The sequence below is a fragment of the Trachemys scripta genome, chromosome 9 (assembly GCF_013100865.1).
Source record: "Trachemys scripta elegans isolate TJP31775 chromosome 9, CAS_Tse_1.0, whole genome shotgun sequence".
NCBI lineage: Eukaryota > Metazoa > Chordata > Testudines > Emydidae > Trachemys > Trachemys scripta.
The window spans coordinates 995,365-1,008,522 of NC_048306.1; the positions used below are offsets into that span (position 1 = coordinate 995,365).

Below are 13,158 nucleotides of genomic sequence, written 5' to 3' on the forward strand. Positions count from 1 at the left end.
CTATTCACTTACACTGCTACAGTGTCTGTAAGAGAAATAACCAGACCGGAAACCGCTTCTTTAAAAATGGTTTATGAGCTAGTTTTTTTTTTTAAATTAGGCTTTACTTGGAAACAGATTTCCAGCCCTTTGATGGGGGAGCTGATTTTTTTTTTGGATTCTGAGGCTGGGCCTGCTACGGGGCTCGTACAGTGATGCACCATTACAATAGTAGCCTCTCCCCCCGAGAGCAGATAACCCATTCACATGCTGAATGAGTACACTGGGAATTTAAAAAATAGGTTTTAACTACATTTAGTAAAGACAATTCCATCCCCAATGTTTTACTTCAATGTAGCTGTGTCATTATAACCTCTGCCCATCAATATTGTACAAATAGCATGTCTGACTAAGTTAAATTTTAGTACGACCCTCCCCCAGCTTCATATTCCTATCAGTGAAAAACAAGCCACGTCCCCTCCTTTGCAGTACAGGCAGGACCAGATGCAGCAGGGTTTCATAAAGGCACATAATTTCCACTGATTAAAAAATAGTGATACAACAAGTCCCCCACATTGCTTGCAGGGCACAGAATATATTCTGATACAGTATTAGGGAAGGCCTGCAACCACAACCCCACCTCAAAGAGCTAGTGGCATTGGTAAAGCTGCAGAGGGGCCTTCTTGTTGCTATGGTCACTCATCTAAACCCAACAACTGCTCTTTTTCAGGATTGATTTTTAGGGGTCACTCCCTCCCACCTAGAAACCTAAACATTTCCAGGCTTTGGCATGTTGAACGTAACCCTTCGGTTCACTACAGCCCAGCTAGGCCCCACTCAGGTGCCAGGATCAACCTCCAAAGGGCAGGGATCCACTACACAATAAAAGGTTTTTACAAGAAGGTTTCTGAGTCAGAGTTCATTGCAACTCTCTGTTTATTAAAAATATATGTCTCCTTGGAAGAAACACTGGTAACCAACTAGTGTCATGACTGACTGGATACTTTCACCTATACCATGGAGTACACTGGCCTTTTTCTCCGTGTGACTAGAAGAGAGGGAGACAGGCTCTTAGAAAAAAAGTTAAGAAGCTGTAACCTTGTCACTAGCATCTTAGGAACTTGCTCCTATTTCACTTAAGCCAGCTCTTGAGAATGGGGCTTGTGGCATCCAGAGCAGAACCAACCGAGCAGGCAGTAGCTATAACACTGGACATCACTCCATGGCCGGAATCTACAGCAGTCCTCTCTCCTTTAGCTCCACCTCTCAACAGTAGTGGTTCCATCAATGAGCTTTGCAGCGTTGCTTTGAGTCTCACAGGATTGCTAAATCCCTTTTGGTCTCCTGTGACACTTCCCACTTACCCGAATGTATTTTTACAAACTTACAGCAGTTCTCACTTATATTTAAAGCTGAGGCCACTGCACAAAACACACTGACACAATCAGCTATCACCTCAGGGAGTGGACAGTGTTAGCATGGTGTTGTCTAGCTGGAAACAGCAGTGGTCTGATCCTATTAGGTTAGGTCAGCAACAGCTTGGTTTTCTTCTGTAGCATCCAACTGTCACCACCTGGAAAGGAGGAAGACATACCTGCTCACATTTTTAGGGTGACGACCTTTGCTCTGGTGTACAGGAATGGGGCATGGCGAACGTTTTTACATTTTTCCCTGCAGAGGAGAGGGCTCTTGCACTAGAATTAGGGGTACTTGAAAAACAAAATCTAGATTGGAAAATCCACAAATCCCTTTGGAAGCTCTTTTCCTGAGGTAGAGCCACATTCGAACACACACACCTGTGCTTCTCAAAAGCAGCAGCTTCAGGCCAAGGAAGACTACCTGTCTGTGGTCTTACGCCACTCACCTGGTCACAAGATCTCTTGATTATACAGCATGATGGTACAATTCTGTCTGCATTTCCATCCCCAACAGACTGCAAAGCTCCTGAGACTTTCTAAAAGTGGATCCCAAACTTCAGAACAGGCTTTATGCAGACACTTGTCAATAGCAGAAATATTAAACAGAAGAGGTGAACAAGCACTATCTGCCAAGCGCTGAGTCCCAGGGACTCAGGAAGGGACCCTGCTGCACGGCATGCACAGCTGCTCCACAGCAAAGGTCCTCACCCCTTGCAGGGGAAACAGCCGTTTTCACGGTTACTGGAATTCTGAACTCTGTATTAAATTCCATTATTCATTTGGGAAGTTGTGAGCTTCCATTCCAGGCACAGCTATGGTCTTCTTCCAGCAGCAGAGGGGAATTCGTGTGCTTTCATGAGGAAGACTGGAATTCCCTCACCCTATCACACACCAGATTCAAATCCAGTGTCTGTCCCCAGGGAGACCAGATGGATGGCATTTGCTGCATCCACATTGAAGTGTTCCGGCAGCAGCACAGAGCAGCTGGCTTGCTCATTCCATATGGTCTGTAGATTATTTCCTAACTATGACACCCTGGGTCTGGATTCTATTTACAATGTAACCATCTTAAAAAATAAGTTAAAAAACTGGATTTTATACCCACAGGTCATTATTAACATGAGAAAATTCTAATAAAAAAAGCTGACACAGCAACACAATATGGTTTTGGTTTAACATCTGCTTAAAAAAATAGAACAAAAAGGAAACCTCTCATGCAAACACATTAGGTGGTGTGTAAAACAATGTGCAATTTAATAACGTTCTCTCTCGCTCTGCAGCCTCCGGCTCAGTCCGGGTCTTCCAGTTTCACTCCGATCAGCTGCTACATGTTAGTCTGGACCCTCGGCCCTCTCTGCACGCACACGGCATCCCAGTTTCTCTGCTCTATCCCAAAGAGCTGGGCTTTGGTTCTCAGAAAACTGACCAGATGTGAGAAGCATCCGAAGCACTTGGTACCATTTCAATCTCCTCTTGACCAGAGTGGGACTCCCATGCCCAGTGACTGGGATACAACAATTTAAAAGATCCTTGCAATAATATAGTACCGTTTTAGGAGGTCCCTCAGGTTTTCTAGTCCACATATATATATATATATAATATATATATAATATCTTTATATATTATATATAAATTACATATACAGATAAATAAAATGCTTTCTGTTGCACTGTTCAGAGCTACAAGGCAGTGACACATGCTTGGAGAAATGCCCCCAGGAGCTCCAGTCCTAGCTCATTAAAAAAAAAATCCGTTGTTTCAGTCGTTCTTTACATAAGTCCTCAGCTGCCTCCTCACATCTTGCTTCTTGGGTTAAATTTTAATAATAATAAAAAACGACTTGAATGGGATCTCATCTGTCTTTAATGGAGCAGCGGGAAGGTCCATGCAGGAATGGTGGGGACAGTCACGTGGTAAGTGAGATTGATTCATCCCAACAAAAAGAAACAGGACTAGAAAACTCAATCTTGTGACGATCTAAAAAAGGGGGCAGGAGAAGTATTCATGTCCACCCCCTTGGGGCATAGGTGAGGGAGGGATTTCAGACATCTGCTCACAAGGAAGTTGATGGGGGAAGTCTTCAGAGTTTCTCAGGGGATGGGACCCAGATGTAGTGCCCAGACTGGTCCTCGATGATCTGTTTGATTTTGTTGTATATCTCTTCAAGAGAGTCTCCTTGTACAATGGCTAAAAAGGGAAAGAACAAGCCAGTCAACATCAGGCAACACTGCACCACACCTGCACATGCCATGCAAAGGTCCCTCGCCCAGCGAGTGAGGCAAAGCAGCCAGAAGGGATGGGAGAGAACGGTGCGGCACGGCTACCAGCAGACCTGAGCGAATCCTGTAAGTAGTTCTGGATCTGCGCTAGGTGAACAACAGGCAAACCGGGACATGGAGAGTTAAGGATACAGAGTACCTCCAAGCAGATTAATTCTAGGGAGAGCTCATGCTGATCTCATGTTGGCATACTCTTTTCATGTGTACAAAGTACCAACTAGTCTCTCAACAAGGGGCTGAGAATCAACTTTTCAGACAATTTCATTAAAACACACTAGGTACAGAGCCTTTGGGAGCTCTGTATTCATTACTTCATCCACCTTTGAGCAGGAGCTGCAGGCACTTTCATAAAGACTGGCTCATTACAGCTTCCAGCAGGCCCAGGGACCTAGTTTAGCTTCCAGCTCCCAAGGGGAGAAGTTCTTGGGGCTTCCTGGGAGAGGATTCCCCAGCCAAGCGCATCTCACTGCCCAAAAGTTTCAAGTTCACACATGTGTTTTCCCTTTTGCAATCCCATTTTATTTCTCCGATAACATACCTTCACTTAACTGTAGATGATTGAGTCCAACTCAATAGGACAAAACCAACACTTAATGAAACCAGGCAGATTTGGCTTTTTCTCTCTCCCCCCAGAACTCATTTGCTCCAGCCCCCAGATCGTTTTGTTGCTTTTTGTTGGACTCCTCACAATTTGTCGATCTTTCTGGCTCCCACGTCGCACCAGAGCCCGACAGACAGGCAGTCCATCCCCCCTCCATGTCCATGACACGAGGCCTTTGTACATGCAGCCCAGAATCACAGTGGCTCTTTTGCAGCTATCTTACATTGCAAGATAATTGAATCTGCTCTCCCTTATTGCTGCAGGGCTCACTCTGCCATTCCTGCTCCCCTGGGTTCCCCTGCCCAGCAGAATCCCATTCCATTATTTCCTGCCCATGTTTCCAGCCTCCTCCCAATTTAGTGTCACCTGGGAACGTCACCCATGTGCTGCTCACCCTGTCTCTATGATCACAAACATGTTACATAAGGTCTGCCTCACCCCAGTTCCGCTGCTCCCAAAGAGGCCCCTCTCTCCCCTTGAGATGCTCCCAGTTATCAGCACCCTGTTTATGGGTTTTACCCACGTTTTCAGCTCAAATGAGCCAATTTGAACTTATTTTCCACATGAAACTGTCTGTTGGTAGCAAATAAAGACACGGTGTGCCTCGCCTGTTTCCCCCCCCAGCTGTTGGCATGAGCATATCAAAAAGCAACCCAAAAAGCACTGGGAATTCCTTGGGCTTCTCCTGCTCACCTTTGTGAAAGGACAATATTCTGGGGAGGGTTTTAACTTGCCAGTAACTGGCCCATCCTAGCCTGAACTCCTCCTCTGGCAGGTGTTTTGGCTGGGAAAGTTCCTAGCGTAGCAGTCTGGCATATGAAATGGCAACTGGTGGGATCACTCCTTTCCTTTCAAGTTGGTAACACGTTTGCTCCCCTTCAGCCTTGGTGCCTCCAAAGCTGCCCATTATTTTCCAGAAATAATTGTGTGGTACAGCATGTCCGCTATTTTCCGTAACGCGCGCGGACACCTGCTGTGCTGGCCAGCTGATCTGTGGAGGCACAAGTTGCCAAGTACTCTCTTACTGGCCCTTCAGCAAATGCTCCTTCTCTTCCTAAGCAGCCAAGTGCCCATGCTTTTCTTGAAGACGGACTGTAAAAAGCAGTTCAGTCTTCACCCATCAAGTCACTAATTTCATCCTTCAACTCTTTTAAATGGTCCTCCTCTCTCTAGTGCTCCCTGCCCTCATGTGCTAAAATCCCTGGTCCTATGCAGTCCTTCCGCAGCATTTGTAAGTCTTGCTTTTCTATTGGCCCCTTTTCTCCTTGCTGCCTTCAGCAATTCAGAAAATCCTGTATGGCTGCCTCCCTCTGCGTCTCGAGGGCAGGTTTGCCGTTACCTCCGGATAGCTGAAGGGCCCCTCCATGGAGCCACATTCACAGACTCATATCCATTTCTTGATTCTTTTGTTTTCGGAGGGACAGAGTCCCATGACTGACAGCAAGGTGGTGCTGATGGGGTCACTCCTGCCCATCCAGGACTCTTACCTGTAAAATACTCTCCAAACTCCTGCTCCAATTTCATGGCTTTGTCAAAGACCTTGTTGGCTTGTTCATATGTCTGTCTCCGGTTCATCTCCCTGCCAGGCATGGATGAGAACAGTCTGAATGTGTTTCTTTTTACTTAAAACAACAAGCCAAAAGCTACCGCCACCACCAGTGCTGGGAACCCTCCATGCATCAGCGAGCTAGGCCCTAGTGCAGCCCCTACAGACTTCTATTGCAAGAGACTGGGTCACATATCGAACTTCACGTGCTCTCTTGCTGCCCTGTGCAATACAACTCCAGCTCCAGCAATTCCTTCCAGCACCAACATCTTTCCACTTCACCCAAAGAACAGAGGTATGCTAGGAAGCCCAGGCAATCCCTAGCCTTCTGCTGCAGTGCATGTGACCCCAGAACCTTGTAGTGCAAACTAGCAGAGGGCACAGAGGAGTCACAGTTTTACAGAGATTCCATGGGTTGGATGTAATTCACAAAAGGGTGGGTCTGAGGTCTCTGCAGAGAGCCAGTAGCCCACTGGTCATCAATCACTGTGAAATGGATGGATGGATCATATTTAAGAAGTTGCGTGTCTAGAGTGAAAATTATGTTCTTAAGACAGGTAACCAGGACCTAGCATGTTTCGGACAGGTTCCTTTCAGGCATGGGGTAACAGATGCTTATCTCCTTATCTGGCCACTGTGTATCACGTCCGCCAACGTAGGCCGATTTGGAGACTGAGCCAGATGCTGATTAAGAGATTTCACAATCTACCGGAAAGGAGTGTACAGGAAAAAGACAGCCAGCAGGGGTGTCCTGCTTAGAAATAAGGGCAGTGGATTGTTCTATCAAGGAGGCAAGCTGACAGTGTGACTTATTTAAGAGCCCAGCCAAGCCTGAGTGTAAAACGCTGGAAGGACTTTGGGTGACCACTGCTCTGTAAGAGAGAAAAGCAGCTAGTGACGTAAGTGTAGGTTCTAGAATGCACATCATGATTTACTTTTATATACAGCATTTGTTTCCAATACTTCTACTGTGGTCACTTGAATCTCTGCACTTTGTTAAATAAACTTTTACTGGTTTTCACTATATACATATAAGTGCTAGCTATACTGGGGGGGGTCCTCTGTCCCTGCATCCAAAGCTGGTCTTAAGGCTTGCTCCATCATCAGTTTAAACTTGGGCTCCCTATTTTTTCAGGATGTACCCTTGGGAAAAAAAGTGCAGATCTTGCACTTACAGGGAAATAGGAGCCTCTCCCAAACAGCAGAGGCATTAAGAACGCCCGTACTGCTCAGGAGAGCCTCGCAGTGAGAGAGGCGCCTTTTAAATATCTGGCATCCCTGAGCAAAATAACCAAAAATAAAAGTATTTTATAGATATAAAATCTTTCCTTAAAAAATGGAAAGAAAAAAGGGAACAACTGTTCCAGGAACTATAAAACACTACCGAGAACTAACTAGATACTAACTGCTAAAATCACCATTAAAGAGAACAGGCACACAGCAGACTCTGTCAGACTGAAGGTGGCTGAAAAGAAACCGATGGCTGTTCATCCACGCAGCCCTTTATACTTTCCGCCCAGGGCATGAATGTGTGGGGGCATTGCTACCAAACATCTCTGATCAAAGGCACCGGCGCACCTGGAGTGGAGTGCCCACAGGGACACTACTTGAAGGACAGATTTCATGATTCTAAGGAAAGGAAGGAATGAGAGCAGCAGAATAAGCACAAAGGACTTTTAAAAAGCAGACAAACTCAGACAACTGGTAGGTAAGGTCCCATGGGGAAAAAATAAATCTAAGGGGACAAAGGAGTTGAGAAGAGCTAGCAGCTTCTCAAAGAGATGATATTTAAGGCACAACTGCAGGCTATCCCAATGGGAAGGAAAGATAGAAAAAAAAGTAAAAGATCATTATGACTCCATCAGGAATGCCTTAGTGACCCTAAAAGAGGAATCCTACAAAAACCAGAAATGCGGATAAATTGCTTTGGAAGAGTACAAAAGAATAGCACAAGCAGGAGAGAGAAAATCAGAAAGGCTAAGGCACAAAATGAAGTACACCTAGCAAAGGACATAAAGGGCAATAAGAAGAGGTTCTTTAAATACATTAGGAGCAAGAGAAAGGTGAAGGAAAATGTAAATTCTCTACTTAATGGGTAGAGAGAGCTAACCAATGATGATGTGAAGAAAGGCGAGGTATTAATTGCCTATTTTGCGTCAGTCTTCACTAAAAAGGTAAACTATCACCAGATACTTAACACAATGAATATTAAAAACAATGGAGAAGGAACACAAGACAAAATAGGAAAAGATCAGGTTAAAGAATATTTAGATAAGCTAGCTGTATTCAAGTCAGCAGGGCCTGATGAAATTCACCCTAGGGTACCTCAGGAACTAGCTAACGCGAACTCGGAACCATTTGCAATTATCTTCTAGAACTCCTGGAGCACTTGTGAGATCCCAGACGACTGGAGAAGGGCAAACAGAGTGCCTGTCTTTAAAAGGGGAACAAAAAGGACCCAGGGAATTATAGAGTAGTCAATCACCCTATCTTCGATACTGGGGTATATACTGGAACAAATCAATTTGTAAGCACCTAGACAATAATAGGTTATATTGTCAAGAACAAATCATGCTAAATCAACCTAATTTCCTTTGACAGGGTACCTGGCCTAGTGGATAGGGGAAAGTAGAAGAAGTGATATATCTCAATTTTAGTATGGCTTTTGGCACAGTCTCTCAGATGACATTCTCAAAAGCAAACTAGGGAAATATGATATAAATGAAATTAAATGTAAGCTGGGTGTACAACTGGTTGAAACACTACATTCAATGGTTCACTGTCAAACCGGGAGGGACATAGGTAGTGGAGTCCTGCAGGGGTCAGCCCTGGGTCTGGTACTATTCGATACTTTCATGAATGACTTGGATAATGGAGAGCGGAGTATGCTCATAAAATCTGCAGAGGACACCAAGCGTGGAGGGGTTGGAAGCACTTTGAAGGACGGGATTAGAATTCAAAAGGACCTTCGCAAATTGGAGAATTGGTCTGAAATCAACAAGCAAAATTCAGTAAAGACAAATGCAAAGGATTACACTTAGGAAGGAAAAACGGAATGGATGACTACAAAATAGTTATAACTGGGTAGGTGGTATAACTGCTGAAAAGGATCTGGGGGTTGGATCACTAATTGAACACAAGTCAATGTGATACAGTTGTGAAAAAAGCTAATATGTCATAAAACAGACATGGTAGGTAACTGTCCTGGATTACGTGGCTGAGATCTTAACTGAGTACTCTGCCCAGGTCTGGGCACAATACCTTAAAAAAATGTGGACAAATTAGAGAGTGTCCAGAGTAGAGCAACAAAATGATAAAAGGGCTAGAAAACCTGATCTGTGAGGAAAGATTAAACAAACTGGGTTTATTTAGTCTTAAGAAAAGATGACTAATGGGAATCCTGGTAACAATCTTCAAATATGTGAAGGGATATTACAAAGAGGACGTGATCAATTGTTCTCCATGTCCATTGGTTAAGAAGTAATGGTCTTAAACTGCAGCAAGGAAAATTTCAGAAAAACTTTCAATACGGCCATCTTTATGTTTGTACACTATGAGTCAGATCAGTGGTCCATCTAGCCCAGTATCCTGTCTTCTGGTGCCAGATACTTCAGAGGGAATGAACAGAACGGGGCAATTTATTGAGTGGTCCATCCCATCATCCACTCCCAACTTCTGGGGGGGAGTCAGAGACGAGGGACATGCACACCATGGGGTTGCATCCCTGACCATCTTCGGCTAATAGCCATTGATTGATCTATCCTCCATGAACTTATCCAATTTTTTTGTGAATTATACAAGTTATAGTTTTGGTCTTCACAACATCCACTGGCAACGAGTTCCACAGGTTGACAGTGCTCTGAGTGAAGTACTTCCTTATGTTTGTTGTAAACCTGCTGCCTATTAATTCCATTGGTGACCCTTGGTTCGTGTGTTATGAGAAGGAATAAATAACCCTTCCTGATTCACTTTTTCCACACCAGTCATGATTTTATAGACCTCCATCACACCCCTCTTAGCCATCTTGTTTCTGAGCTGAACAGTCCCAGTTTTAATCTCTCCTCATACGGAAGCTGTTCCGTACCCCTAATCATTTTTGTTGCCCTTCTCTGCACCTTTTCCAATTCTAATACCTCTTTTTTGAGATGGGGTGATCACCTCTGCATGCAGTATTCAAGGTGTGGGTGTACCATGGATTTATATAGCAGCAATATGACATTTTCGGTTTATTATCTATCCCTTTCCTATTGGTTCCATTCTGTTCGCTTTTTTGATTGCTGCTGCACATTGAACAGATGTTTTCAGAGAACTATCCACTGACTCCACAATCTCTTTCTTGAGCGGTAACAGCTAATTTAGACCCCATCATTGTGTAAGTATAATTGGGATTATGTTGTCCTATGTGCATTACTTCGCATTTGTCTACATGTTGCCCAGTCACCCAGTTCGGAGAGACCCTTTTGTTACTCTGTGCAGTCAGCTTTGAACTTAACTATTTTGAGTAATTCTGTATCGTCTGCAAACTTTGCCACTGCATTGTTTACCCCTTTTTCCAGATCATTTATGAGTATGTTGAACAGCACTGGTCCCAGTACAGAACCCTTGGGGACACCACTATTTACCTCTCTCTACTCTGAAAACTTTCTAATTGAGAGGATAGAAAAGTTCTGGAATAGGATCCCAAGGGAAGTCATGGAATCCCTTCATTCGAGATTTTTAACAACGGGTTGGACAAACACCTGTCAAGGATGCTCTTCGGTAACTCTGGTCCTGCCTCAGTGCAGGGGGCTGGACTAGATGACCTCTTGTGGTACCTTCCAGCCCAACATTTCTGTGATTCTATGACAGCGACAGTAGCAGCCTTTCCCACACCCCTTTTCTGAATTAGAAGCAGCAGGAGGGCAGGCTCCTGGTCCCTGCAGCTAGCGCACCCAAGGGGTAGGTGGAAAATATGCACTTACATGAGAGCTTCAATGGATTTTGGCTTGATGAAAATGGCAATAGGGTAAAGTTGTGCTTGTTGCAACCTCTTGATGGCGTTGCCAGACACGTCCAGGATGCAGTGCTTCCCCTAGCAGGGCACAAGAGGGGACCAGCTTCAGTCAGTCACTTTCCCTCTCTGAAAGTAGCCTGGAGCAGGAGGACCAGGGATGGAATATGCCCATCCCAAGATACAAGCCAACCCCCAGCATGGACCCCCAACTGGGGCAGGGTGGCAGCACCCGGAGAAGGGACTGGGGCTTCCTTTCAACGTTCAGGACATTGTTTAAAAACCAGCAAAGGGTTGTGTCATGCTCTGAGCACAGAGCATTTCTGTTCTACTCACTGCAAAGAACCTCTGCACCAGCGCTTGTGAAGATAAAGCAGGCACTGGTGCAGCTAATGGTGGCCTTGGTAGCCCAGTGGCTTAGGAGGCCTGAGTTCTGCAGGACTCCTGCCTGGGGAGAGAGGTGGGTTTAGCAGCAGAGCACTGGGCAGTCTGGGCTGGGTAATGAGGTTGTGGACAAGGCCAGATGGCGTGGCAGGAATCCGTGTCCAATTGGCTCTTGCTCCACACACAGTTACATGGGCAATGGGTGCAGCCGCGAGAGGGTCAGAAATCATTTGGGTGAGCTGCGGGCTTCCCTGGTGCAGTGTCGCTGCCTCCACGTTTACACTCACTCTCTCTGCAACTGCCCGCACCGACTGGATGCTGGTCCCATAGAGATTGTCATTGAACTGCCCAGCCTCGATGAACTTGTTGTCCTGAATATCTTTCTCCATCTGCTCTCGGGATACGACAAAGTGATAGTCCTGCCCATCCACCTCATTCTCACGCCGAGGCCTGGTAGTGTCTGAAAGAGATGGGCTTCGTGAGACAGAGCCCACCGCAGCCTGTCAGGCACCTACAGCGACCCTGCCTTGCCTCTCTTCGCCACCACATGGCTCAGATGCAGCAGGCAGGAGAAACAGCAGCCCCTCTCCAGAGCACACCTCTGGGTCACTAACTCACAACCTGAGAGAGACACCAACGCCAACACTTACGTGGCACGCAGGAGCCAAACTTGTGTGGAAACTCGGAGATGAGGTCATCGTTGACACGGTCTTTCATTGGCCCCAGGATGATCACTGGCCTCGCATAGTGAACTGGAAACAAGAAAAGCCACGACCCTGAGGCTGAGTCTCTGATCCCAGCAGCTGCTCCCACACTCGCTGAAGCCTGGAGTGGGCCATGTGGCTCCAGAATACTTGTGGTCAATACACCACGGCCATTCGCACAGCACTCACACTTGTGGTCTGTGGAAATACTGAAGGCCCTTTTCCTGCAGTGGGGACTAAGCTCAGCAGAGCTCCAAGTCTACCCAAGGACAGAACCCGTCTCACTCTAGAGCAAGGACCCCTTTCCCACGCACCCGGAAACAGCTTCATGGACTTGTCTTTGGGCTCAGCCCACAGGACGCATCAGCAACACTCCCAAAGAGGCAAATGGTGCAGAACACAAGAGTGCTTATTACCTCTTCTATGTGCCTCCACATGCACTTCCATGTTCGCTCCTCCACGAGAGCACCCAACTTATTGCCTCAACACACCCTTTTCCCAAGCCCTTCCACCACAGCCGCTCAGACAAGTGCGAGAGGCTGACCTCCCATTGGCCTGCAAGCTCCAGGGGAGGAATGCACCTCTTCTCCCCAGGCATGCTGCTGGCACTTGCACTACTCGTGTCTGGAGCATAGGACGTGTTACTCTCTGGCTGAGGAACCAGCAAACTGGCAGCTCATGGGTGAATCGCTGCCTTGAGTTGGTACAGGTGAAGCACCAACAACATGCTAAGTGCTTTAAAAAGAAATGAGCCCTCCTAGCCTCTGGCCCCAGGCACTCAACCTGATGCAGTCACGAGGTGCAATACGGCTGGGGCATGAATCAGACAGAGTGGTGGGTGGCCTGAGGTGAAGGCGGGTGCTTGGTACAAGAAGGACCCAAGACTCTGGAAGGGCAGCGCAGAGAGGGCTGGCCTTGGGCAGGGCAGGGCAGGGCAGCGGGTGTTACATTTTTAGCAATGACGGTTTCACAGCCAGCGTTTCAAGCGTTTGCCGTTGACCAGAGGCATTTCATGAGCAGTGTCTGCTTGGCTTGCCAAGAGTGCTAGGCAGCCCAAGCAGGCACAGGCGGCCCGGTTCCGCTCACGTTTCCATTAAACACCTCGCAACACATGCCGCTCTGGGAGGCCGGGAGAGCGGAGTCCCTGCAGAGCCACGCCTGCCCGAGGCCAGTTTTAGGTGTTGGTGGAGAGTCAAGGTTTGATTAAGGACTCGCTGTGCGTAGGCACTTCTCAAGACCACCACGCGCTGTAGAGCT

The 13,158-nt window shown here is 46.5% G+C and overlaps 1 protein-coding gene across 10 annotated transcripts in view; it reads right to left on the reverse strand.

The window, feature by feature from the left end:
• Nucleotides 1-897: 897 nt before the first annotated feature.
• The window catches only part of DLG3 (discs large MAGUK scaffold protein 3), a 171,881-nt gene continuing 159,620 nt past the window's right edge, over nt 898-13,158 (reverse strand). For all 10 annotated transcript variants that reach the window (XM_034782715.1, XM_034782714.1, XM_034782713.1 and 7 more), the window contains 5 exons: nt 11,848-11,949; nt 11,485-11,657; nt 10,785-10,894; nt 5,765-5,856; nt 898-3,584 (listed from right to left, as the gene is read on the reverse strand). In XM_034782715.1, the coding sequence (XP_034638606.1) occupies nt 3,478-3,584; nt 5,765-5,856; nt 10,785-10,894; nt 11,485-11,657; nt 11,848-11,949 (584 nt within the window). In that variant the 3' untranslated portion in view covers nt 898-3,477. The remainder of the gene's footprint in view (nt 3,585-5,764; nt 5,857-10,784; nt 10,895-11,484; nt 11,658-11,847; nt 11,950-13,158) is intronic.